This window comes from Mastacembelus armatus, chromosome 19 (genome assembly GCF_900324485.2).
Source record: "Mastacembelus armatus chromosome 19, fMasArm1.2, whole genome shotgun sequence".
NCBI lineage: Eukaryota > Metazoa > Chordata > Actinopteri > Synbranchiformes > Mastacembelidae > Mastacembelus > Mastacembelus armatus.
In genome coordinates, this window is record NC_046651.1 from 16287549 (window position 1) to 16315546 (window position 27998).

The 27998-nt window shown below is 42.1% G+C and overlaps 3 protein-coding genes and 1 non-coding gene across 4 annotated transcripts; 1 reads left to right on the forward strand and 3 right to left on the reverse strand.

Moving 5' to 3' along the window:
- Positions 1 to 589: 589 nt before the first annotated feature.
- Positions 590 to 5614, reverse strand: fbxw10 (F-box and WD repeat domain containing 10). Its single transcript, XM_026316102.1, is given in 13 exon segments — positions 590 to 1287; positions 1367 to 1665; positions 1779 to 1937; positions 2207 to 2349; positions 2492 to 2646; positions 2870 to 2991; positions 3158 to 3361; positions 3499 to 3605; positions 3703 to 3810; positions 3977 to 4107; positions 4733 to 4897; positions 5027 to 5540; positions 5543 to 5614. Coding segments are annotated over 13 exon segments (2877 nt in total).
- A 469-nt stretch (positions 5615 to 6083) lies between these two features.
- Positions 6084 to 6154, reverse strand: trnag-ccc (transfer RNA glycine (anticodon CCC)). Its single transcript has one exon. It is a non-coding gene; the product is annotated as a tRNA-Gly (tRNA).
- Positions 6155 to 6410: 256 nt separating this feature from the next.
- On the forward strand, positions 6411 to 10724 carry prdm9 (PR domain containing 9). Its single transcript, XM_026315334.1, has 7 exons — positions 6411 to 6562; positions 6742 to 6849; positions 6953 to 7045; positions 7339 to 7607; positions 7751 to 7818; positions 7996 to 8186; positions 8328 to 10724. The coding sequence occupies exons 2-7, from the start codon at positions 6753 to 6755 to the stop codon at positions 10421 to 10423; spliced, it is 2814 nt and encodes a 937-aa protein (XP_026171119.1). The 5' UTR covers positions 6411 to 6562; positions 6742 to 6752; the 3' UTR covers positions 10424 to 10724.
- LOC113135361 (neurabin-2-like) lies at positions 10722 to 27992 on the reverse strand. The gene is made up of 11 exons (XM_026315335.2): positions 27873 to 27992; positions 26119 to 27626; positions 18499 to 18631; positions 16831 to 16951; positions 16386 to 16490; positions 14691 to 14823; positions 13385 to 13537; positions 13217 to 13270; positions 12837 to 13066; positions 12641 to 12737; positions 10722 to 12167 (listed from the first exon to the last, which is right to left on the reverse strand). Exons 2-11 carry the CDS (start codon positions 27511 to 27513, stop codon positions 12117 to 12119), a joined length of 2472 nt encoding a protein of 823 aa, XP_026171120.1. The 5' UTR covers positions 27514 to 27626; positions 27873 to 27992; the 3' UTR covers positions 10722 to 12116.
- Positions 27993 to 27998: the final 6 nt, after the last annotated feature.

Sequence of the window (27998 nt, forward strand, 5' to 3'; positions counted from 1 at the left end):
GGTGACCATGACTGTGTTTTTCAGGATAGTTTATTAACTGAGGGGAAATAAGTATTTTAGTAGAGAATCTGCACCTTGACAAAGCAGCCAGAGTGGAGTGGTAGGCACTAATCATTACAACTGTTAGAATATAAGAATGTATGTTTGAAAAAAGAATTTTGTAGAGGCAGTTAAAAACATTGGGTAAAAAGTTTAAAAATGTTTGAAAATATAAAATGACTAGTTTAAAATTTTTGCAGTCAAACTGTAGCAGGAAAGACCTAAAATATGCATAAAAACATTAACATGAACACAATTCTGTATTTCAGAAACTTACAATTGAACTTCAGAAAAAGCAAACACCATTTACAATATACAAAAAATATATTAAAACATAAACTACAATACACTCAGACTGTGACAAATGAAATACAGCCTAAAGCTGCAAAACTGGTATGTAATAACCCTGGGTCTAGACACCATTGGATGATACAGCACTGACCCCTAGTGGTGTTTTAATGAAACATAATTAAAAACCATGGTAAAGCACCATGATGGTAATTACACCAAATAAAAATCATAAATTATCTATTGATACAGGTGACCATCTTCACAGTGCCACACTGTCTCTCTTGGACAGTTTACGTTCACAGCTCTGCAGGAGTTCCCTCCTGACCTGAACATTTCTTTCAGCTGGGTCACTGTGAGCAGTCTGAATCCTTCCTGCTCTCCGAATTGGCTCACAGGGGTTAATCCTAGGCAAGCTGCTTCTGGTTTTCATGCAGGATTCTGGATTAGCCCTGTCTTTGGCACATGTGGTAAGGACGCCACACCTCTTATTTGCCAAGTGTGTGTGAGCACTGTGAGGCTGTGCTTTGTTCGATAGAAAACAGGGATGGTGTTTCCTCGTGGTGTCAGGGGCAGTAGTGATATCTCTATCTTTTAATGTGTTGATACTCTGACTGGTGGTGCTCTTCAGAACTGGTACACACGTCTTGGCCCTCCTGGGAAGACCATCTTTTGTGTGGCACAGTGAACATCTCTGAGTCTGCAGACTCTGTTTCGAGGACTGGAGGTCAGAATATAGAGGTTCCTGAGTGTGAGGATCCCAGGAATCTCGCAGCCTTGCATTATACTCCATGTTGATGCTGACTTCATCCATGCACTGCGCTCTTTGGATGGCACTGATCCTGAGGAAGATGGAGTCTCGTGTCAGAGGATGATGAAGACCCCTTTTTTTCATTCGTTCATATGTGGCCTTTTCACTCAGTATCACTGAGTGTTTAGCAGTCTCACACCGCTCTCTGACTGTAAAAGAGAACTTTAATTTACAATAATAAAATTTTTATTTTAGAGATACTTTTGAGAAACACTTGTGCATGCTTACCTTGTGCTTGACTTTTAGTGGAGGTAGTCAGAAAGGGGGTGTGGTAATGCAGTTCTGCTCTCTGTGATTTCCTGAAGTCACAGTCACACATCTTTTGGCTTGATGAAGACACGTGTACCATGTCACCTGCCCCCGCAGCGTTAAAGGAAAGCTGTCTGAGTGAAGCTGCAGATTTCTCAGAAACAAAGCCATTCTGAGCCAACACATGCCCTTGACCTCCCTCTGCTGAATCTTTGTAATCCCAGAACACTTTGGCAAACTGGTACAGCTTCACGCTGGTTGTCGTGTTCACTAATATGCTACATGGTGGTAAAGAGACAAAATATGGTGTTAACATAATGAAGATAATGTCTGAACACCACAGCAATAATAAAAAATTAAGTAAAAAAAATGTTGAGTGCACTTGACCCACCTGTCTTCATTGAAGTGCAAAGATAATATACGACCTTCTTCAGCCTCTGCCGTGATGTATCTCAAACAATCTCCATTGAGAAAATTAAATATACGAATCTTTCCATCAGCACAGCCAGTAACAACACGCAGGTAGACAAGGATGAGAGATTTGACCTCTCTGCGGAAAAGTCAGCATTTGTTCAAAACTTTACGTTATTTAAGTGTTTGAGAATAGTGTGTTTAAATCAGATATAAAACAGGTGATAGGTGATGATACAATAAGGATGTTTCTATTGCAAACATCTGAGATCTGAAACAGGCAACAAGATAATAATATCTGACGAAAACAGTGACCCAAAAAAAAAAACGGATAATATTTCCTAAGATGAAAACATTGAGTTAATGTTATACTCATTTTGCCCATAGCGCCAAAGTTTTCTTGCTTACTTGGGATGGTTGAAGGTCATTAGATGCTCTTTATCCTGATAGTTGATACTCCAGGCCATGACCTGACCGTTGAGGTCCCCAGAGAGAAGGTGCCATTCGTTAAAGAACAGGCACCTCACTGGGCACCTGTGGGCATTAATCAACTTCGGAAAGAAATAAACAATGTATAAATGTATGATTAATTGCAGACAATGTACAAATCAGCATATGATAAAACAACAGTGAATATACTATTCATATATGATTATGTATAAAGAGTTGTTAACACATGACTGATATTCCTACCCTGTCAAGTGATGCTGTCTCCATGTCCCATACTTTGACAAGGCCCCGATCACAGCTGCTATAGACTTTTGTTGTGCTAATCTTCACACATTGGATAGAGCCCGGGTGCTTGAAATTAAAATCCCCAAAGTGCTTCCCTGTGTCTAAGTTCCACACTGGTAGTGTGGTGTTTACATTTAGTTAATAAAATCAATGCTCACATCACAGATATAAAAGTTAAAAAACATAAAGCCAATTGTCATAAAAATGTGCCAACAGAGACGTAACAAGTATACATCAAATCTGGGGTAAAAAAATAAACAAATAAAAAAAAAAAAAAAATACATGCAAATGTCTGGGTTTTACTAAGCAACGTCATAGTGCTATGATAGTGTTTACCTTTAACAATACAGTCTTTAGCCCCTGAGACAAGTCTCTCAGCATGTGCATCCAGACAGTTGATAGTGCCTGTGTGACCATAAAGCGCCATCTCACATCTGTCTGTCTTCAAATTCCAGCACCTACAGGTATGATGAAACAACCCGTAAACATGCACACTATCAAATTTACTTCAGTCATGAGGGGGGATGTATCGTTATTGGTAGTTCATGTAATCAATGTACATTCACAAGATTCTAGTGATAAATCTGAGTGATGATGACAAACACTAATGTTCTATCTCATCACCTGATACTTGCATCGCAGCTCGCAGTTATCACCAGGTTTCTGTCCTCATAGAGCAACACTGCCCGAACGCTGGCAACATGGCCTTTCATCACTGATGCAACTGTTGTTTCAGATGCCACATAAAACAGATGCACCACACGGTCTTTGGAACCTGTAGCCATCAGTGATCCACCTCTGTAGTCTACCACCCGGTAAGGGTCTTCTCTGTCAAATTCAAGCACACAGCAGACTTGAGACACATCACTTCTATGGCATAATGTACATAATGTGTGTGTTTACATGTGCATGGTTTAATTAGGCAAAAATATGTCTGTTGCATAAAAGAAGGAAATGAAACACACTTGTTCAGCAGCACTTTGATAAAATATGCACCACAATAAACATTGCGCTCTTCCATTTGCACTGTTTTGGTTTTGATTTTGGCATAAGCAGATTCAAATGGCATCCCCTGTGAAACCAATCAAAGAGAAGACGATCAGCCTATTGACAACTGATTTCTGGTACAAAAACTGTGGTTTATTGAAGTAAGATGCTGATTTGTAGACCTTTTTGACACCAGGATGAATATCCACGTTCTCATCATCGTTTGTGGGTACGGGGACTTCAAGAATATTGGCATATGTAGAACTAACTACGTTTATAGTTCTGAACCTCTAGAACAGAAAAACAACACATGTATGTAATTATTTTATGTTTTATTACAGAAAAAAAATAGTTGAACTTCATTATCATGAAAAATGACAATAATTTAAAAATGAATACTTTGTGGATGACTAAATATTTATATTGCTAAGTCTAGTAAACATACAAATGCTCAACCTTCACCACTGCATTAGTTTCATCCTGGAAATTTCTTCTGAACTTGATTTCCTCCAGAGTTTGCTTTGCAAGATGCTGCCAGTATTGAGAGACTTTCTGGCAGTGTCTCAAAGTATGCTCGTCTAACAGACCTGGTAGACACATGAACAGAATGATGTCAGCATATAGTCTGCATGAGAAATAAACTGAATGTAAAGAATTTGTAGACAATTTGGCAATTGTACCTTTTGAAATGCAACATTTAAATTGAATTGCAATCTGTTATCTCTGTAATTAAATCGTCATAATTTATAATATGTTATTTTACATCGTCTAGAAGGGTTTTGTCTGTTTATCTTCCTTTACAGTAATGGACCACATCCTTTTAGCCTTTATTGGTTGCTTGGCAGAGTGTTGTTACTCTTATACCCAACAGCTATACACTTGGAATGGATTTAACAAGAGCATTCTTGAGTATTTAAGCACCATCCCCATGGTACCATTTGCCCACCTAATTGCTTTACAGTGAGTTACTTGACTTCACTACTGTGTGTGTCTGGATACAGTAGCTTCAAACTTTGGAGAAGAGCTCATTCTTAAATTATTGTGCAATGTGTATGTTTTCCATTGCATACAATATTTTTCACATATCTAAATGTATGAAAACACAGCTACAGTAGTTGTCTTGCAGCAGTGTTGATTCTCAAGCTAATAGAAATTTTCACTGAACATAAGACAGTATTTTATTAGTATAAGAATTAGCAGTTGTTTACTCACCTAGTATCCTCGTGGACAGATCAACAGGTAGGCGGCCTATGAAGTCTCTGTATCTGCTGACTCCAGACATAGACTTTAAGGATCCAGGGACTACCATGAGGGCAGGATCCTCTGAGTCTTCATCGTTGTCCACATCACGTTGATTGATGTTGCGGGTACTACTCACTGTTATAATTAAAAGCCAAAATGGTGAAGACAGAACAGTTTAAGCAGATATTACAAATATTCTGAACTCCTGAACACTCCTGTGAAAAACCTGTAATCATAAGATTTATGCTGTAGTTTTTGTCTTACAGTCAAATTGCAGAAACCTTCGTTTTTGCCTGACGAGAAGCACACTGGTTAAGTTGGAGACCATGCGTAAAAGTTCGGTGTCACAAAGTAAAAAAAGACTGCAAAGATAGCGCCATTTTATCCCGTCTGGACTACTGCCGAACCAGTCCCAGATCTCATTCATATCTATGCCAGATGGTTTCCCCTTTAGCGCTTGGTATGCTCTTCGGCAGCGGCAATCCTGAGGTGAAGTTGGGCCTCTTGACCTGGCATAAGTGAACCAAGTCCATGATGTTACACCCAGCACACGCTGTATGTTTTCGAGCAAGTGAACGTTTCTGCAACGCAGAAGTAGATCCACTATAAATTTCCTCCTGAATTCATCCGACACCTTCCACGGACACTGACTGCAGCCCGCAGGTTTGGGGGCAAAGACGCACGAAGGACACATCCCGCAGCTGTAAACACATCCCTCGCACTTAGACTCAGATTTACTAAATTCACCCGACTTCATCTCGATGCTTTTAGTAGTTTGTGGCGCTTTTTGTTGGCTATGTTGTTACCAGGCAACAGGGTTTTTTTTCCCCTTTGTACACTATCGACTAACATTGACATCATTCAGCAGGTTGCCAGGCAACGACGCTCCAGCGACGGAATGGATGCTCTCAGTCCCCATATTATTACGTAACTATAACAACTATTATAAATATTTTCTATAGTCCTTCGTTAAAGAAAATTAATGTTTGAGGTCTAATCATATAGATATTTATTTAGCTATCTTATTATATGGGTAGCGATAATTATTAATCACTTTGAACTCGGCAGATCTTGTCTATTAATTATGAGATTATCTTTATGATGTCATAGCTATTGAAATTATCTTTTTGTGCATGCACTTTTGTAATAACTGCAGGGTAATACCAGCAGCCAAAAAACTAAGTTGTAGACTTCAGATGGCGTTTATAAAATAATCGTGTTTGCATTTATCCAACTTCAGTTGTGGGGAGTGTATACAGTAAACATTTATGCATTAGTAATTTACTAAATGTAGATAGCGTTAACATGAAGCAAAAACACGTGCGCCGCCCGGGAATCGAACCCGGGTCGCAAGAATGGGAATCTTGCATGATACCACTACACCAGCGGCGCAGTTGAGAAACGTAGCCTCTATTCATAATATTACTGTGAAGTCAGTGAGTAATACCTAACGTTATAATTTGAAAGTTGTTTTAGTAAAGTATGCTGGTGTAGTATTCTTATAGTTTCCGTGTTATTGGTTGGAAAAAACTAAGCAAAGTAACGTTAGATAAACAGATTCGGTCATTCTAGCTTTGACGCATTTATTTTGAAAAGGACAAAAACGTGTGCGCTTATGCTGAAAGAGCTATTTAAGGTATTTGCTTCCGGAGCAGTGTCCTGGGTCTCGAATAGTTTAGTTACTGTGTTTTGCTGGGAAACCATATGTTAACAGCTCAAACCAAGCGTTTTAAACGTCATTTAGCTAAACAGCCCGAGCACTATAAAGCCGCTGCGGTTAGAGTAACGTTACGTGCAGAGGTTTGTTTACATCAACGTAGAAAGTTAGCTAATGTCAGATAGCCTAAATGTTTGCTAGTGCTCAGGTAGCTAGGTTAACATGCTAATGTTGTCTGTCTGTCGTTTTAGCGTTTTATATGTTTGAGCGTCTCTCACAACATTAAGACTAATAGTTGAGCGTTTCCATCAAATGTCCACAGAGCCTGCACTCATGTCGGAGAGGAGCAACAGCGTGGAGTGGGTTGACACAACCGAGGAGGTTGTTATAACAGAGGAGTGCCTAGCCCCTGAAAACACCACTCTGGCAGGTGCAGTATGAGCAGCTTCCATATTGTATGTGCTCTAGTTGAGGGTTTAAACCAGACATGATTTCATACACAAGTTTTCACAATACTGTCTTTGTTCTTCTAGTGATTCCTGTTTTAGAGCCAGCAGAAACACCCATCCAAAGGTTGCTGGACACTGGGGGACAGGGAGACAACCCCGAGGGAGAGGATGGCTTCAGTAACTTGACTAACTTTACTATTCTGCTCACACTTGGTTATTAGCTACCCTGAGATTAAACTGACCCATCTAAATACTGTAGTACTAACCATTGACAATAGTTATATGGAATAGATTTTGCTTAAACTATAACCACTGTTTGTGTTTTTATGTAGACATTGCAAATTAAATTGAATGAATGTTCCAGCTTATGTGTGGACTATTTGAGAATTTACTCACTGGCTTATTAATGTGGTTTAATACAGATAACAGTAGAGATCATTTTCTGGTTTCATTCTCTTTATATTTTCCAGATTGCGAGGAGTGTCTGACTCTCTTCCAGGATCCTGCAAACATCAATGGCCCATCTTTTATTCTTGACTTTCCAACAAGCATTGGTGTCCCCCAGAGGGCCCTCCTCACTCTTCCCTATGGCCTGATGATAGGCAGATCTAGTATTCCCAGTGCAGGTGTTGGGGTCATAAATCATGGACTAACAGTGTTTCCGGGAATGCATTTTGGACCATATGAGGGAGAAGTGATAACCTGTGAAAATGCAATGTCAAGTGACTTCTCGTGGGAGGTAAGTTCATAAACATCAAACAGATATTGATCAAGTGACATTGTGTCTTGACTTCTAGCTGATACTTCTTGTCATCTCTATTGCTACCCATTGTGGTTAACATATTTGCATATGGTTCCTTAAAAATGTTGTAATTTTTTCAGATTTACAAAGGAACAGATGAGTATGAGTACATTGATGCTACCAGAGAATCCCACTCAAATTGGATGAGGTAATGTATTGTCTGTTTCTTAACAATGTGAATAGCCAATGTAAATAATGTAACGGATGTGGTTTCTTTGTGATATCTCTTCAGTTGCAACTCATGGTGCATTTGAGAATCTGTTCATGTTTTATTGAAGCTCTGTTGCTCCACTTTATATTTTGAACCTTCTTTCTTCATACAAAGGTACATCAGGTGTGCTCGTAATAAAGAAGAAACAAACTTGTTGGCGGTCCAGTACAAAGGAAGCATCCTTTATCACTGCTGTCGTGCTATACACCCTGGGGATGAGCTCATGGTGTGGCCCAGCAGCAAACTTCTCTCCCATTTTAGTGAAGCTTGGATGCAGATGTGGTTTATGAAGTTGAATGCAACAGGTACCTTTTATGTTTTACATTTCACTGGTCACAAAAATTAGACACATTTAGTTATTTTTATATGCTACTTTTCAGTCTAGTTTCGAACTAGTTAATGTTCAGTCAACAAGCAAAACTAATTTCCCCTCTTCTTAACTCTAGGGAGCAACACAAATGCAACATCTCAGACCTTCCTTTGCTCCCACTGTCAACTGTCCTTCACTACAGAGGCCTTCCTCCAGAGGCACACAGAATACTTACATACAGAGCCTCCCGGGGACTGTATAACACCTGCTACTAAAGAAGCGGGACCCGGAGATCGCACTTCCACTGCTGACTCTGCAGCATCCGTGGTGGTGTTATCTGTTGAACCTGCTGAGTCTAAAACATGTGGTGATTGTGGTAAGATTTTCAAGCAAATACCTCACCTGAGGAGGCACAAACTTTGTGTCCACTCAAATAAGCGCCCCTACTGCTGCCCACAGTGCAGGCGAACCTTTAGCCAGGCATCTGGCTTAATCAGACACCAGCTAGTTCACAGGAAACAGACTGGGTTAAACATTTCCATTCAGAACAGAATCCACAGTGAGAAGAAAGAGGACTTGTTAGAGAGCTCAGAATTTTGTGATACTGCAGCTCTAGTTGTAAATGATGACAGCAAGGAAATGAATATAAGTGAAAATCTACAAGAAGCAATGGATGTAACTGAAACTGAGAGCATTGCTGCAGATGATGCAGAAACATCCCAATCCAATTGTTCAGACTGTGGCAAGAGCTTCACAAATGAGGCCTCTTTAAAAAAGCATAGAGTGACAGTCCATGAGAAGCTACGTCCATATGTTTGCACTGTGTGTCAGAAGTGCTTTGGCCAATGCAACGACCTGACCAGGCACCTGCGGTGTCACCAAAAAGAAAATAAAACGAAAGAAAAATTAAATGCCGTTGAAGACCCAAAAGACATGCCCTTTGGCTGTGCTGAGTGTTTGCTGACTTTTTCTTCAGTAGACACCCTTCAGCAGCACATCAGTGAGCACCACTCAGAGGACACCACTGTGGATAATCAAGAGGATGATCCACTGCTTGTTGATGACGATCAAAGCCATGATCCTGACTTTATTCCACAACACTCAGTGGCTGAAACAGTTGAGTCTGTCCAAAAACTTACCTCTCCGAGGCCTCAGCGAGTTGGAGTGAGATCTAAAATTTCTGCCATAACAAAACTCATAGCTCCAAAACGAAGAGCAGTCATCTTCAAGAAGCCATTAACTACCCCTGCTCAGACTGAGCAACACCAGACTGAACTTGAGGCATCTGCTGTCACAAATGGAACGTCAACCAAATACAAATGGTTTACTTGCAATCGGTGTAAACGAACGTATGGAAATCCAGATGATCTCAAAGCACATAAATGTTCTTTGAGACAGCACAAGTGTGGACAATGTGGGGCAACCTTTATTAAGACTGGTTTCCTGAAAAGACATGAGCAGACAGTACATGCAGATGCAAAATCTTACAGCTGTGACCGCTGCGATAAAGCCTTCGCTACGTCTGGAAACCTCAAGCAGCATCAGAAGAGCAACACTTGCATGAAGTATCACTGCACGTCTGAGCTTTTCGCATGCTCATACTGTCAGTTCTCCTTCACTATGAAGAGTTACCTTATTAAGCACATCAAAAGGCACCATCCAGTGGAGTATGTATCACACTGCGATTCAGACTGCCCGATGGAGCAGCCGGAGGTGGAGGATGAGGAAAAGAAGTATACATGTCCTCATTGTGGAAAGAGCTGTGCAAGTGCCAAAGTTTTCAAGTCTCACACATGCTTCCAGCAGGTGAAAGTTCTGTACTTGTGTACTGATTGTGGAAAAGGCTTCACAAATCACTATGGTCTCAAACAGCATCAGCGCATCCATACAGGTGAGAAGCCGTACAGCTGCCCTCACTGTACAAAAAGCTTTTCCTACACTGGGCAGCTCAATGTGCATCTCAGGACTCACACAGGGGAGAAACCATACCTGTGCACCCACTGCGGGGAGAGCTTTCGGCAGTCGGGAGACCTGAAGAGACACGAGAGGAAGCACACAGGGGTAAGGCCTTACAGCTGCCCCGAATGTTGTAAAAGCTTCAGTCGCCCGCAGAGTCTCAAAGCTCATCAAATGCTGCACCTGGGACAGAGAATGTTCAAATGCACACAGTGTGGAAAGAGCTTTTCAAGAAACTATCACCTCAGGAGACACCATCAAAAGATGCACTTGTAATCAGTTCACATGTCTAGGACTGTGGAGATACTAGAGTTCAGGATGTTTTCCAGTCTCAGTTGCACTAAATGGTTGAGTTGTAGAGAATCTTTGAATGTCTTGTATCTAACATTAATTGTACACTTGTTTGTTTAAAAGTCTAATATTTTCTATCCAAAACTGGGTTTTTCAGTTTAAAATGTCTTAATTTGAAAGAGGTAAAAATAAGCAACATGTTTATTCAGTGAGTCAAAACTGTAGACGTCACAAAAAGCTTATCTGTCAGCTTGTTTAAAAAAAATAAAAACATCCTTCACGATCACTGTTGACCATTTATTCCACAAAACATACAATGCAAAGCGTGTGCACTGTACAAGCCTTAATATTATGAAAATACTCATAACCATGCCTGTTTTTTTTCAATTCATCAGTTAACTGTTTTGTTTTTGTCATCCAGATCTAATTTTTTTACACAACAGTATAACTGTCTGCTGAACATTGTTTTTGTCCTTGTTAGCTCATATTTCCACCTTGACTATATTATAAATATTTACTAAAATTAAAATATTTCAGTCTTACCTGAACTATACAAACATACTGGTATTACGGTTGACACAAGTAGACTCAATTTCATTTCAAACTGTGCGTAAATTCAAACAGGTAGAAACCTGGCAGTGTTTTCCATGTGCTACACACAGAGGTGTTAAGTGCAGCTGCTGGTTAGAGACACAAGCTGTTTCAATCTATAACTTTGCTGCTGGTAATGACTTCTTTATATTCCAGTCCAGTAATGTTTCTTAAATCAGTAGTTCTACTACCAGTTACCATCAAGTCCTTGACAACATCCATTTTTAGGGGAAGAAGATCCATTGTTTGTGGCACAGCAGTTGTAGAGGCTTGTTTCTGTGGTCCTTTTTTTTTTTTTTTTTTTTTTTTGAAAGAAGCAAGGGGTTGAATCCAGAGGACTGGTTGCTCATTGGTGAGTCTTACTGTGTAAAAAATACACTAACATCTCTGAAAGGTAGGCAGCAGGTGGTTCTCAAGGTTAAGTGACAGGATCCCTATGTAGGTTGGGTTACTGTTTGTACAGTTTTAAAGACACCGCACACTTTTTTCGCATTTCTTCCTCCACTCCAGCGAAGCACCTTGTTCTCCTCAGTACGTCCTCCTCAGTACAATCTCCTTCCAATTTACACATCTTGCTCACATGAAATATACAACAACCATCACTCTCATTAGTTTATATTATGCTAAATGTTATACACATATTAAAAATTTTTACAAACCAAACTGATTGTTAAACCACACAGTATCACATCTGTACAAACTCAAAAAAGGTCACAAAACTAGGCAAAAGAAAAAAAGGAATTTGTTTTTTGGCAATTAAAAGCAACAGCCTGGTCACAAAACCACAAATTAAAGGATTAAATACTGAACTCTGAAAATTAAAAAGGAACAGTACATCTAGAGCTCAACAGAGTGCGTTTGTGATGATAAAAGCTTTCGTTGCATTTGTAAATGTTAACAAAAACATGGTTAAAAGGGTTAAGTGGCTGAAATACAAAGTCTGAGTACACATATACAGTATGCGACCAAAAACCAAGCTCAGGTTGGAGACAAGAAATACCCTGCAGTTCATTGCAAGTACAATAACACTATTTTCTACTTCATCTAGTGAAGTTCTGCTTTCTGAGATATATAATGGAAAAGGCTTTTATAAAGGTTCAGACTTCAGCTCCTCAACCCTGCACTCCAAGTCAGCCACCTAGAGAAGAGAGAACAATACAGTCAGGTGTAATATGTGTTGAAGACTATACAGATACCTTTGAGTTAAATGTTATCACTTGAATGTGGCATATATTAAACATGAGAGTCAGGTTTTCACATCTCGAATAACTGGTACAACCTACTGACTAAATAGGTTTTGTTTTTACTGCTAGAGGTTTGACTTCATTGAAAAATAATTCAGGGGTCTGTATAAAAGCCAGAAGGCTTAATTAAAAAGCAGTTTTGTGCCAAAGTGCTGAAAAAAAAAAGACAGTTACCGCCTCAAGGTGCAGCTGAATTTGAATAAATCAATTAAAAGTTTCTTTGCAACTAACACTGGAAAGATTTGTATCACAGTTAATGACATTAAAAACAACTCCAAAAAAACAATGACAGTCAAAACCACTGAGCATAAGAAGAGCTCACAGTGCTGCTCACTGCACACATTTTTAATGGGTGTATCTTCTTTACCTGTTCCTGGAGTTGCCCAGACTCCTCTTTCAGGAGAGAAGCCTCAGCCCCAACTTGTGCACAACGCTGGGTCTCCTTCTTCAGGTACTCAATCTCCCTGTCAAAGGTAGGATATCCCTGTGTGAGGCAGTTTATCTCAAATCTAATCTATCACACTTCTATTGGTTGACATCCGTCTACAATGAAACTATCTTACTTCTGCTGATACTCCTTGATCAGGCGTTTGGCTTTACTGTACTTGCGCTCCAGAGCTTGGTACTGAGCCTGTGTCTCCTTCAGGTGCTCGTCCACTGCCTGGCACAGGCTCTGAGCCTCCATCCAGTAGCCCTCCAGCTTTTCCATACGCTCCTTATTTTCCTGCAGGGTCTGTTCCAGCTGGGCTTTATCCATCCGCCAGCGCTGTTTCTCCTGCTCTGCATGGTGCAGCTGGAGAACAGGAGGTGAAGCGTCAATTCAGTGAGCACAGTAAACAGACATACCACTGATTCTTTAAGTAATCAATGTGTCTTTACGTTTGGACTAGTGTCAGCTATTATTTAATATAATTTTCAATATGATCTTAATTTACCATCTTACCTTTCGTTTCAGTTGCTGGATTTCGGCCTGTGTCACAGCATGCTTTATTTGGAGCTTTACAGCAAAGACAGATGACAGTTTTAAATACATGTGTTAATATTAGGTACATCAGGCGAAAGGAGCTGTGATTACACAGCAAATGTTCCAATTAAGGAGATAACTGCTCACCTCTTTGTATTTATGAGCCAGTTTCTCAGGGTCTGTCTCCAGTGGCGACATGTCCTCATTTTCCGCCAAGTCAAAGACCTCAATGGCACTGGGATACGATGGACTGACCTCCTCGTCCTCATCCTCTTCCTCATCTGTGCCATATTCACCACCCTTTGCAAACAAGGATGGAACTGCATGACTATATACCAGAGGTTAGTAGACATACATGAGGAACTAAGTTTTTTTTTTATGTTTATTTATAATATGTGCGGAGGATCTTTCTACAAAAATCAGCTAAAGAAAGTTGAAATGTCCGTGTCTGTTTTCAAAGCGAAGATTCTGAAGAAAATAGAAGACAGTCATTTAATGGTGCAGGTAAAAACAAACATGTCTGTGCTGTGACACCAAATGAACACTAGATGGAGCAAATCTCAATGAGATCAGACCACAGTATAATTTCCATTATACAACCAAATGCTTTTCAAGAACCACCCACCAATATCCCTGCATGAATGGAGCAACTTCCTCTCTGTTATAGTAATGAAACTACGGGCATTGATTTTTAACTGTGCCATGTTTATGTAAAACTAGAGAGAGAGAAAAAAAATCCACCACACAAAGATTAACAGTGCAAAGAGACAGCTGGGTCACAAAATTTGAGTCATCCTGCTTTGTCCCCATTTTGGAGCTAAGCTCATTGTTTGATCAGACTCATGCTGGCTACAACAGGGTGGCTTTTCACCAAAAGCTAAAACAACGCCACACCAGAGACAGTCATTCCTGCTCACAGTGGTACTGGGATACATTTCGTAATCCTAAAGGGGAACCAAGCTCAACAACATATGCTTGATCATAGTGAGTTTTTATTGATGTCTTTATTCTGTTATCAGGTAGCTTTCTGTTTTCCAGCTGCAATGGTTTATTCACGTCTTACAGTTTGTTGCTGTTATTGCATTCTTACTTTAAATGTAATAATTACATTCAGATATTTTTAAACTGATGTTGATTCAAGCCAAATGCTGTCAAGGCAACAGCTGAGCTGTAAAAGACCACACTATTCTCATGGTGTGTTTTACCTTTTACATTTTCTTATATATATTTCTTAAGATCGTACTCTAAATACTGCATGGCGTTCCTAAAACTCTGTTAGTATTGCAGTAATAGGTGTGTGGAGGGAAGGGGTAAGAGAGGGAGGGAATTTTGGGCATTGCACCCTCACTTGTGCACCATGGATGTGCTGACATTGTGCCACCACTGACACAGGAGTGATAAAACATGCAGCTTTGGTAATTTTCCAAAATCAGCCCTGAGTGTGAGGACTGACCTCTTGTTCATCCATGTATTGGTTGTAGCGTTGCTCCATCATCTCCCTCTGCCAGCGCTCCTGCTCCAGGGTCTGCTGGATGAGCTGGGCCACCTCGCTCTGTTCACCTGGCTTCTCTCGGCCAATCACAAACCTGTGTTTTGACAATCATAGGTCCAGTTCAACTAATATCTCTGAGAAATCACTAAACCCAAGTTACCTTATCTGATATGGTATGACACTGTGTGTGCTGCTAAATAATACATTCTGGCCCCCACTGAGGAGCAAGAACACTGGTCCTTTTCATATGAAATACACTCCCTACAGTGATATAGTGTGATATATTAATGCAGCGAGGAATGTGCTGGCTCTGATGACAGAAAATGGCTTCCTGTTTAGAGCTGAATAAAAGCAGTTTCTGTGGAGTTGACCTCTTCTCTGATTAAAATCTCTTTTAGCTCATTGTACTGTTCACTACAGTGGCGATACATTTCCTGATTGAGGCTTACAAACCTCTGTCCAATTAAAGCCACTGTGTAAACAATACACAGGAAAAGTGAATCATGGCGACACCACAGATGGTTATTAAACCAGTCGCTGCAGCCTTTCAATTTCTGTGGCACTAAGAGGTAATTAAATGTTCACAAACAGACTTCCTGCCCTCATCTATTTGTCTGCCTAATGTTTTTATGAATAGATCTGAACTCTAGCGCCCTTTGCCATCACTGCAGCAGATCCATAATGTATGAACTATCTGTGGAGGTCTCTGATCTTCATAAGTCACACAACACTAACAATTACCCCAACAGTGCTGACCACTAAACCCTGAATTATGAATGAGCTTCGATAACAAAAGGAGCACATAGGGAACAGTCAGATCCACCAAAATGCAGAAGAGCCGGACTATGAATAGCCCTGTGGCATTTCAAAACTCTGCTCCTGATGCCAACTGTATTTGTCCCTGATAACCATGTTTTCTGGGGCTACAATGTAGAGTCTTTGGCCCTTTTCAGAATGTCTCCAAAAGGAGCTTTTCAATACTGAAGGATATAATTGTGACCCAAGAGACTTGAGATAGAAATCTACAGTCTGGTGCGCTCAATGGGCAGGATGTGATAGAAGTCAGTCCTACATGTAAGGCCGGCGGTGGGCATATAAATCAAAAGGAACCCATGTCTTCAATCAAGAATGCTGTAAGTCATAGCAAGCTGTGATGAAGGATGAATAAACAAAATAATGTCTTTGTCACAGACAAGGAACAGTAAGGAACAATAAGATTAAATGTCTGTTTAAAGCTACAATCTGCAAGTTCATAAGCTCAAGCTGCCACTAGCATGAAAGATGTCCCATGTTCACCATTTTAGCCAAGCATGTCCTGACAAATTAAACGTTTGACCTGATGATGGTGTCTGAGGAAAAATTAAGGGTAGTTGAGGGAAACATGATGATATCATGGTGCTTGAGGAAAGGAGAAGGGCAAAGTCAGTAGGATTCATGCTCTGGGCCCCATGGAGGTGCAGGATTTCATGGCAATGTATTCAATAGCTGCTAGCTGAGACTATTTAGCCTGGACCAACCGATATCACCCTCTCTCTAGAACCTGCTGCTTTGTAGCTAATGAAATCAACACTGGTAATTGTATGATGTGTATTTCTTAATGTTAAAATGAGTCAAAGCATTTGCAATAAAATTCTGAGCATTCAGAGTGACTCTTACTTGACAGTTCCTGAGGTGTTCCTGAGTACGGAGGCAGCAAAGCTCTGGGTTACACCCACCAAGCTGGTCCCATCCACCTCCACAATCAGATCGTTCACCTGGATCCTGGAGGACGCAGTTAAGAGAGGAAGTTTACCGCTTAGAGTAATAACTCAGCTCTGGCCTTTGTTTAGCATCTTTACACTTAAGCCTACACAAGCCAAACTCTATTTATAAAGTCCTCATTTTTGGCAGCAAGACCTATTTGCAGTTGCCAGGGATCAAAACAAGCAAGACAGACAATGAAGCATCCCCTTCTGGAAATAAACTGCAACTACTCGGCTCACCTCATGTTTACGTATGGTTTACAAGGCCTATTGCCTTTTTAGATATAATGTTTTCAGTTGTACAGTGTGTGTCTTCACCAGATGAGGAATTAAGATGATCCAAAACTAATTTTACATGCCTCCCATCCCTGTGTGCTGCTCCTCCTTCTGTGACTGTCTTGACAAAGATGCCGAGCTTCTCCAGGCCCATGTCAGCGCCTGCACCCATCCCGATGATGCTGATGCCCAGGCCATCGCCATCTGAAACAAGGTAGGAAATACCAGCTGTTACCATGCAGCTATTGTGTTTTGGCCAGTTTTATTTGTTGTACTGACATGTCATTGTGAGTCAAGCACGAGGCGCTCTGTGGGTGAAAAACATGACCTCTCCCACAATCCTTGGGATTTCATTGTTTAGAAATAATTTACAGCTGTGGGCTAATTTCAAAGATGTGAGTGTTAGAGTGAAAGACGTCTGGTTCTGGTTCCAGACCAGAGGGACAGGGACAAAGCTGGATCAGGAAGTGAAAGAACAGCGCTTGTCCCTTTCCATTTACCATAGATGATGCCCAAATTAAAGGCAGCCTGTGGAGTTTTCTTGCAAACAAAATTCTGATCACATTCAGAACTATTCACCAAAAAACCTTGCATGTGTCCTTGAGACCTGACAATGCATTTCCTTCCTTTTAAAACATTCAAAAAGCTAATTTTAAAACCATGTATTTCCTACACTCATGTTTATATACTATTGGTTTTTGTTTTCACTGCTTTTGTTGGTTAATGCAGCCAACGGCAGAGTAGATAACGTGAATCAGGCAGCAGGAATGTGTATTGTATTGTATTGTCTGCATGCGCACTACACACCTGTCCTCATGCACAGTACAAACACACTAGGGACCCACATTGCTCTATGGTGCTACCAGTCGTCAAAACTCTTCCTTTAAGCAATTATTATATCAATGTACAACCTAAAAAAATTATCTTGTAGATGTTGTGGCCCTTTATACAACCGCAACTCAGAGCGCTTTACATTACCATCCACCAATCAGAAGGAATAGGTTAAAATGTTTTAAGTCAGGAAGGAAGAGGAAACGTTAGAATTAAATTGGTTCAGTGAGCAGCAGAGTCTGGGAATATCAAGTGTCCTAAAGGGAAAATGTAGTGTCTCTAATAACCACAGTGTAAGACAAATCGATGAAAACATTTCTGAATATGTATGTAAGGCTCATCAAATCAGTCCTAAGACTAACAGGAGGCTATACAAGGATCAGGTATGATGCAGGCTCTTTTCTGTATGTTTGAAGACTGGATTCTGTGGTAGCTGTAATAAAACCATGCTCAAACCTCGCTGCATCTCGACGCTAAAGAAAGGGTCTTTCACATAATCATGACATAATAAAAGACTATTTTAGTTAAGATCTTTGTACGTGACTTGAAAGTTAGATCAGAATCATTATTAATACCCAACACATTTCCTGCCTCAGGTGTATTAATGTGTGAGCATCGTTTCAGGATCAGTGAAAAACACCTAGATTTCCTGCCTGAGGTGCCATGTGCTGAGATAGTTATTCATTAGTGAGAACTGTTTTAATCTTTACTCTTTTATACCAATAAATAGAGCTTCTGTTTCAACCTGTCTAAATTCATGTAGATAATATATATAATATATAATATAGATGCTTTATTTTTTACATGATTAATGACCAGTCCCAGGTCTTTTGTATGCAGCTCTGTGCAGGCAGAATTTAGACAAATGCTGTGCAGATGAAGACTTGGAAGAGAAGTGAGCTTTCAATAATGTTCAGTACCTTTCTCCAACTCCACAGGGAACAGGTCCAGCCTCTCCACCCTCTTTTCCAGCTCATACTCAGCGGATGCTGCCATAGGATCGACATCTTCATTACGCCTGTCATAGTCCTCGTTGGGGTAGGTGGCGTACACCTGCAAGAGGAAACAGACACTGGGTTGGATTGAGACTTAAACACTTATGATCTGTAGAAGCCTGTGGAAGGCAAAGGGATTTTTTGGTATTTGTAAATACTTCAGGGGGTATTTCTGAAAAAGGACACGCAATGATAGGACTGAAATCCCTCTCACATTTTACATTGGAGCCAGGAGACAGCTGGCTGATCACAAAGACGAAGCACAGGAAACATCTGTGGACCCTGTAAGGGTCACAAATTAGCACATGATCCTATTTTTCTTATTAATCCAAAAATGTATGTTAAAACAAAAATTTGTGGGGCTTCCAGCAAGTCCTCTCCTTAGTGGTAACTGATCCTTTCTGCTGTGCTCTGCTCAAAGATCAGTCCATGTTACCCTGTCGTAACATGTCTCTGTGGATTTTCTGCAACTAGAAATTTGCATTTGTGTAGGTGCCACGTTCTTTTCTCTGCAGCCATGGTGGCTTACTATTCTAAATATAGTAACTGCAGCTAAAAGCACAAAACACACCACTTCCTGTGCACCCTGGACAGCATGTGTGTTTATCAGGTGAATGAGACAAAAAATCTTGGTGACTGAGCAGTTAACTACAGGTTATTTCCACATCATTTTCCAAACACTGCAAATCTTCAACCCAGAATTTTTGTTTACTTCCTAAAATATTTCTCTGGCTAAGTTAATACAAAAGGAAACTACAGAAGATACATTCAGTAAAGAGGTTACTGAACTCAGTAACTGAAATCAGTAGTTCAAGGACTTGATGATGTTTGTGTACTTAGCAAAATAATTGAGATTCAAAGAATGATTGCATTTTACCACCGAACACTCAACAGGGGTAATGGAGATGTACGCAGCTGCAACAGACAAGCTGGATATTTGATTTGATATCAACTGACTACTGCTGTTAATGCAGACATAATGCAATTTAAATTTATCGACCATTTCAACTGAGACAGCCACAGAGTTTCCCCAAAGTCTCAGTGCTGTATCATTTCTCCGTGGTAATGTCTATCAAACACACTGGGGGAAAATCAATCACAACCACTAAAGTTGGTCTCATGAAGACAGAGGCCTCTGTTTTCAGGGCCCGACTTCCCACATTCACTCTGGTCTAACAGCATGACAGTTTACATAACCACCTCCAGCATACTAATGGAGGCTTTCTGCAGCTGCTGTGCACACACACATTCACACACAGAGTAACCAGAGTCTTTAAAAAAAAAAAAGCCTCACTTTGAGTCTTCCAAGGTGATTATGCATGCACCACCTTGCATGGTCCACTAGCCTCAGTAACTCAGTGCTGGACCTTGTCCTTTCACATATTCTTTCATCTTCTCTTATTTCATTTCTAGACTTTTCTCCCCACAGTCCTTTGTTTCTCTTGGTGTAACAGTTAACACTTTTTTTCTTCAGTCTTTATTTTATTGTGTGCATCTCGCGCCTCTCTCTCAGCAGTTTAGTTTGTCCATCTGTGTCACAAAGTGGCATGTCGTAGCTGCAGTGTTACCCTTCAGTCTCCTTAGCAACTCCACAGTAAAGAGCCTGTCAGTCTTTAAGCTATAAGCAGCCTGTGTATTTTCATATATTGTTGAACACAGTGCAAGCTTCTTTCTCAAACAGATTTCTCTCAAACACTAAAGTTACATGCTGCTTTAATAATTAATTTATTTAATTATTTATGCATTTATTTAATGCATGCTTAAACAGTTAAACAATTAATTGATTGGTGAACATAATATGGAAAATAAATGCTTTCTCTCTTAAGATGATGAAACTGCTGCCAGCACCTGTTTAGCTTCACACTTGCGTGAGAAATAGTTCTGTCTAAAAGTGACAAAATCCGCCTGCCAGCGCCTCAAATCAATAAATATTTCACAGTAACTTCCTGGAGTCTTCTCGCCATAAATCTATAACTTACTGTTTTTAGAACAACTATAGGCTTATTTTTTTACCTTCCATAGACTAAATGACTGATAACCTATTTATTAAATTGCAAATTCAGTTAAGTGAATCAAAGTGAACTTAACCCCACTGCAGATGATACAGTGTATAGCATGTGAGCAGCACAGAAGCTTTTGATTTAGGTTACCTTTGTATTTAGAGGGATTAACAGAATGTGGATTACAGACACACGAAATACACTGTTTGCATCTTTAGTAACGGAGCATGAAACAACCACAGCGCTCTCCAAGGCTGCGTGCTTACTGTGACACTCTCACATGCCACTGCTTCACTCCTTGAGTTTAAAGATCAAGAGGCCACAGCTGGTGGATTGTGGTGCCCTCATTTAACGCCCACAGTGCAGCACAAGATCAAATGAGCAGGTTCAGCAGTGTTTAACGTGGCAGTGGAAAAAACAGGCATGATCAGAGCAGAGCTGTGCCCTGTGGCCTTGGGCAAGTTCAGGTCTGGTGCCATGATGCAAGAGATGCAACAACCTTGCCTTCACTGAACAAACACTTTCACTAATGGAAGGAAGATTTTCTTCCTCCTTATGGACAGTGATCCCTCACAGGGCAGACAGGCTAATTGGATCCTGTGTGATGTAAATTTCACCCCAACCTCACCTATTCACGTAGAGTAGCAGAAGTCCTCAAGCAGTGAGGTGACTATCTTTGGAACAAACATTGGGATTAAAGGCAGGGCGGTGGGGGTGAGAGGTGGGCAGGGCTGCAGAAGGACGCTGTTCCAGTTGTGGCAGATAGTAGGTCAGAAGAGCTAACAGATGGCCAGGAAACTCCCTTCCTCCCTCCCTCCACTCCCAGTCGTCTGGGATGTCCTACAAAATCTCTGTGGGCAGGCAGCTCGAGCCACCAGCTAACAGACTGTACTGTGTCTATAAAGAGCTCCCACTTGGGATGATAAAGGGTTTTAAAAACAGCCAGTGAGTGACAACTACTGTTTTACAATGCAGTTGCCGTGACAGAGAAATGGCTAAATGATAGAGCTGCTCCAGAGGCCTCTGCTCTCCTGCAGTGTGGCTCCATCTTCATGGCCCTCTGGCTGCAGCGTGTTTGGTAACACTGGTGGTTTAACTAGCAAACAAGTACCCCATCCCCTCCCCCCAATGCCCACAGCAGCCTGTCAGCTTCTGTGTTTCTTTCCCTCTTCACTCTCCAAAAAACACATCTAATTTTGGATTAAGCCAATAGAATGTGTGGAGGTGGTGGCATTGGTTTTTCACAACAGAAATAGTGTGTTCCCACTCTGTCTCTTTGCATTCTGTAGCATCAAACTTCCCATCACTTCTATTACTCACACTATTCTGTCTGAGGCATATCGCTTCACTGCTACTCACTATTTCTACCTCAATGCTGAAGTGATTTAAGGTGATTATCATGCATAATGTCAGATCTGTGAAATGGCTGCTCCTACTGTCTTTGTGTACAACACTGTTCCGTGTATACTGTCTATAGTCAGCAAGCTTGTGTGATGCTTAATCAAGTTGTCAGCGTTCAGCATATTCAGACCAAAAGAAGCACTTTTCCACTAAACGCTTTATAGACACCACCATTAATTGCCTTCCCAACCACCACAGGTTAAACAAGTCTGGAAGTGGCAGGTAATTGTTTCTAAATCCTCCTATAGTTGGAGGCTAATCCAGATCCCAGATGTGCAACATGCAGAGAGAAAATACAGAACTGGCCCTGGCTGCCATCATGTTGAACCACTCACCCTCCAGCCAATAAAATGGATATGGCAGGTTTGTCATCGTAAAGTTTGCATAGCACCAGAGCCCGTCTGTTTTGGCAGGCCAGTCTTTGGTCGGCTCATCCCGTTTGGGCTTAGTGCTGACCCAGGGGAGAGACACGGCAGCATGAATAAGGTCAACAACAGAAGACCGACTAGCCACAACAACAGTATGTGAGTGCATACAGCAACTTTATGACTATATTATGTTCTATAAATTTGGTACATATATATTATTCATATTAACATTACTTACTTTATGGTTGAATTGTGTATTATCCACTATTACATTTAGTATTACTGCACTTCACGCAAATCTAGCTACATTTATTCCAATGTAATTTGCATTTTTTATCAATTATCTTCCCGTGTCTTTCTCTTCAGATTTCCTCTGTAGCTGCAGTTTTAAAGAAACAGCTCTCCTGTCTAACTAGAGAACCAGCAGGGGAGACATACTGTATGTAAATCGTCACCACGCCATACAGTACAGACAGATCACTGTAACCAGCATCTGTTGTTTTTTTTTTTTTTTTTTTTAAAGCGTCACAAGATGACGGCAGGTTGGATGAGACAAAACAGCGCCCACGAATCATGAGCAAGACATTGAATAATGTGGCTTGTCACAGTAACCTAAGCAAGTGGGCACACGATGTGAATGCTTGCAAACCACCACTGCAGCACTGAGAAGTGGGGCAGAGTGACCTTGCTGATAAGCTGTCTGGTCTCGCACCCCTTCTGGCTGAGGATAATGCACTATATGAAATACTGCAGGTCCACTGAGTCTAATTAACAGACAGTGTGCTGATACCTTGACAATACATTAGTAAACACAAATCACCAAATGTTGCATTCTGGGCATCCCGATGTTAAAAATGTAATTCCATCTATGTTGTCAAAATTCAACAGCTTCAGTTTATTACAATATAAGAACAGTCATTGTTTGTGTTAATGATACAGTGCAAAAGAAAATCATAGGTGTTCTTGAGCAGGCTGGTGGATTGCTGCTCAGAGTTGTGTAGGCAGCAGGAACACACAAGAAAATATGTGTGTGTGGTGATGGAGGGGGGTGGTCAAAAGTGTAAGAGTAGGCAAGGTGATGATGAGTGAGCAAGAAAAATAAATCTGATTATTATCTGTTTGAAGGGAACACAGTGTAAATCCAGCAGGGATTATTTTATTTTCCGCTTTAAAATAATGCTCAGAATAAATCATTTAAACATCACAGCATATCAGGAGGTTCCATCATGAACCGCAGTGTACTGTTACGAACGTAGCCAAAACAAACACTAAACAAATAAATAAGACATGAGAGGCCGCTTCCTGTGTTCGACAAGAAGGCGGCCCTGAAAAGGGAGGCAAGTCTGTGACGATAACAATGCTGCTATTTTTACTAACAGTAGGAGACTGGTGACAAAGAGCAAGAGGGAGAAAAGAAGGAGTGAGAGAAAGAGTGTCAGGAGGAGCAAACAATGGGTCTAGTGTGAACTCTACCCGAAGCAGAGCTGCTATTTTTGTCAGATTAGGAGGGCAGACAGGCAGACACAGGCAGACAGACACAGGCAGGCAGACACAGGCAGGCAGACACAGGCAGGCAGACACAGGCAGGCAGACACAGGCAGGCAGACAGAGACAGGCAGACAGAGACAGGCAGACAGAGACAGGCAGACAGAGACAGGCAGACAGAGACAGGCAGACAGAGACAGGCAGACAGACAGGCAGACAGACAGGCAGACAGACACAGGCAGACAGACACAGGCAGACAGACAGGCCGACTCAGTGTAAAACAGAGAAAGACATGTGCTCAGACATGCAACCGCCATCACCACAGTAAGACTTCAGTGTGGCCAAAAGCTGAACTGTTGCACAGAGGGGAAATATGCACTAAAAATGGGCACTTCCTGTTTAGAAGGGATCTGGCAGTTATACAGTCATGACATTTAACACTCCTCCCATTATCCCCCCCCCCCACACACACACACTTTACTCTCACCCACTTCTGCATCAATCTCCATAACAAAGGCCACACTGATACAGTGTGAAAGGGCTCAGTAGGAGGTCGTTCTCTGATGCTGGCTGCAGGGTCACTACCAGATTCTGCTTTTTATCAAAGCCTTTGAGTTATGACTTCTTTATCGCAGCATACACGATGCTTCCTCCTGCCATCCATCTTTGATCTCACGAGGATAAAATCATGCGGTAGATGTCTGTTTTCCTTTCTCCTCCTGCATGATGGACAGGCTGAGCTCAGGCACGATTTATAAGGGATTCATTGGATTTTCAGCCTGGGGCTTTTATCCATTCTGTGTGGATATTAGAGCTCAACAATGACTAATCACAGACAGTGCACAGCAATACTTACATATATGCTCATGCTTAGAGAAACGTGTTAGAGGCTGCAATTCTTATGTTTTTAATTCACAGTTAAATTCTTGTCTTTTTGGTTATTTGTTCACATTATTTAGCTGCATTGTTTAGCTGCATTAGTTCAAAGGCACCCTGTGGAGCTAGATTTACAGTCAGTACTTCTCACCACAACACATGGTGTTGATGCCTGACAAACACAGCCAATGCATCAAAACATCCACAGAGCAGTTTTTAAAACATTTTCTAACTTGCATTGTTGACACCATGTGGTAGTCATCTCCTTCTCTCTCTAGCTGGGGAACTGCAGCATTTCTTGGTGCATTGTTTTGTCTGCTCCTTTTGTCTGGTTAGTCTGTGATATTTGAGTGTTATTAAATAGTAACTTAATGACAACTAATAAAATTCACTTTGAGATGTTTTTCAGGCTCTTTAAATGTCAGACCACATTAGTTTCACCTGAGTTAAGACGTTAACATGTAGGGGAAGACTATTAAATGCTGGTAGGTAGAGTTTGTTACCTGTGGACACAGCCCATTTCCAGTCTCTGTGCTATGCTAAGCTAACTGACTGCTGGTTAGGGCACATTTATAGAGAAAAAGGAGTGACATCACTCTTCTTGGCAGGAAAACTACATCCTGCATTGTGTTGGCTCTCTCTCCTGTTGCCAAAACTTGTTTGTGTAAGACCAGAAAAATCAATTTGTCAAAATTTGATTTTTTAGTTACTAAGGCATTGCTGGCTGATGTGCAGCAAGAACAACTTTCAACATGAGTGCTCATGATATGGGACAGGAGCCCTGAGTCATTGGAGTGAGGGAAAGTGTGTGATGTACAGTGTGAGGACTCACTTTCGCTTACAGTCTCTGTATGCCCCAGATCTCAAGGCAAAGCAAAGCAGCGAGACTGAGCTGTAGAGGATCTGATGCTCTTCTCTGGATCATTACACCAGCCCCAGACACAGAGAGACACTTTACATCAACTCTCCCTCCTCCTCATCTCTCCTCTCATCTCACTGGTCTTTTCCCACTTCCTCTTTCCCACACACAAAAACATCGAGCTCCTCATACAGTGTCACTGACCTAGTATCTACTTCTCTAAAGACAGGACTAATTATCCAGGCCTATTTTCCCTGCAATTATTTACAGAAGCTGCTTCCACTGCATTTCAGATAAGTACGTACATCACAGATCTTTAGGGGCCTGTGTCAGCTGCACAGTAGGGATGCAGGGTTATCACTGGCTACTGAGGAGGGAGCAGGTTTGTAGTGTGTGAACCCTGAGTTGAAACTGGGTAAAATCTGAACGTCAGCATCATCCTGACACCAGCAGTACCACAGCAGATAAGCCTTAAGGTCAAGCTGAACAAGCCTTTCAACACACCAGATGAAAAAAATCAAACCTATTCATATTCATCCACTGCATATCTCCTCACCTTGATTGGCTCCATGCTGAAGCGAATCTTCCTGGAAGGGGGCGGGTCCTCCTCCATAGGCAGCCCAGCAATCTCCACACAGCTGGACTCAGGCTCGTAGCGGTCGTCACATTCATCTTCATCCTCATCTACCTGGCTCCCTCCAAAGTCCTCCCCCACTGCACTGTAGTTACTGATATCCAAAGATTCAGGGCCTGACTGGTCGTCTCTGAGTGTCCTGTCTTCCTCCTCGGCGTCCTTAGCCGCCTCCCCCTCCTGTCTGAGCACGTCACCTCCCTTCAGAGAGCTTTGCTTCTCACCAACTGTTTCTCCATTCTCCACAGAAATGTGAGCATCACCTTGTAGTTTTGTGCTGCTAGGTTCTTTGGCCCCAGAAGCCTCCTCAGGTCTGACTTCAGCTTTGGCCTCAACTCCTGCATCTGAAACAGTTTTTTCTCTCTGCTCTTCTGGTTCTCCAACAGTACTGGAAAGTTCAGGTGCACTTTGGCCAATACTTTGCCCCCCGTTAATTTTGTCAGAAGCAGGGGTCCCCCGTGCACCGGGGCCCCTTGGACCCCCCTCTCGGCTCTTTTGATTGCTAACCTCTTCTTCCTGGTTGCTTGCTGAAAAGGTACTAACCCTCTTTGTGATTATTTTGGAGTTCAACACACCCACCTTGGCACTGACCCCTCGGGAAGGGAGTGGTGGGGTGGACGAAAGGCGGTGGAGGTTGTTCCGGAGCTCGGCCGCCCGTTCAAACACAGCACTGAGCTGGCTGACTGTAGGGGACACAGCCTCACTGGTGTCCAGGCTGTCGAGGGACTCTGTGCTGCCATTGAAACGCGCCACCACGTCCAACCTGCCATCCTGGAAGCCTGAGGCCTTGTCTGTCTTCAGGAGGACTCTGGTGGTGGCCAGCTTCTCCTGCTGCTGCTTCTCCTGCTGCTGCTGCTTCTCTTGCTGCTGCTCGAAGATGCGGCGGGTCTCTTGCAGCTTGGAGTAGCTGGGAGACGAGGCACGCTGGTGCCCGTTCTCCGGTTTGGTGTCGAACTTGCTGACGCGCTCGGACACGGTGGATCCGAGCTTCAGCAGCGCGCTGTGGTCCACGTTCTCGTTCAGGCTCCCAGCTCTGGGGAGGGAGAGACGCACCGATTTGTCTGCATTCCTTGCTCCTTCCTCTGCCTCTGCATCGGCTGGGGATGTGGTCTGCATCTGCTGGAACATGTTTTTGATCCGGTGCACATTGGATCCGTACCTGCGCCCTCGGGGGCCCTCTTGCACGTCCCCGTTCGCTGCACTGTCTTTGACGGGCTTCAGGGCCTGCATGCCCGCCTCGTACGCGTTCCTGTGCGGGGATGGGCTCCTGAGCGTGGAGCCAGAGCCGGTGCTCTTGGATGTGGATTCAGTCTTCATCATGGTCAGTCAAGCGTCGCAACGGATGCTCAGCGACGGCATGTCTCCTTTCTCTACTCCCGGCGGCAAATCTGTAGTATCCACCAGCAGCCGATCCGAGCGAGGTGGCGCCCAGACTAGACCGGCAGATGGGTAGAAACAAAAACAACAGATCGTATTAAAGGCCTGCTTGCATCCGCTGCAATTCTCGTCCAATGCAACGGAGAAAGTGAACACGATGCATCTGTCATTAGCTCGCTTGCAGTTACAACAATGCAAACCTGACCCTCACACAAATTTGCATGAAGCTTTAAAATATTTGCACAGAGAAGCGGAGCAGTGATGAGCCGCGGGTTTACCGCAGCTGACGACAGATTGCTTACGTTTAATCTCTTTTTACAGGCAGCATCATTTTGATCTCTTCATTCTGGGAGCTGCAGATTTCTGGTCCTCCTCTCGTAGCGACAGACCGCTGCTGCATGGAGGTGGGAGCAGCTGGGTCATAGTGC

Bases quoted from the DNA above. Each gene is read 5' to 3' on its own strand.
- prdm9 (XM_026315334.1), top strand. From the start codon at position 6,753: ATGTCGGAGAGGAGCAACAGCGTGGAGTGGGTTGACACAACCGAGGAG. The intron at 7,819-7,995 runs GTAATGTATTGT...CTTCATACAAAG, and splicing joins TCCCACTCAAATTGGATGAG to GTACATCAGGTGTGCTCGTA. The intron at 8,187-8,327 runs GTACCTTTTATG...TCTTAACTCTAG, and splicing joins TATGAAGTTGAATGCAACAG to GGAGCAACACAAATGCAACA.
- LOC113135361 (XM_026315335.2), bottom strand. From the start codon at position 27,513: ATGATGAAGACTGAATCCACATCCAAGAGCACCGGCTCTGGCTCCACG. The intron at 18,632-26,118 runs GTGAGGAGATAT...TTCCTCTTGCAG, and splicing joins TCAGCATGGAGCCAATCAAG to GTGTACGCCACCTACCCCAA. The intron at 12,738-12,836 runs GTAAGATAGTTT...TACCTTTGACAG, and splicing joins ATCAAGGAGTATCAGCAGAA to GGAGATTGAGTACCTGAAGA.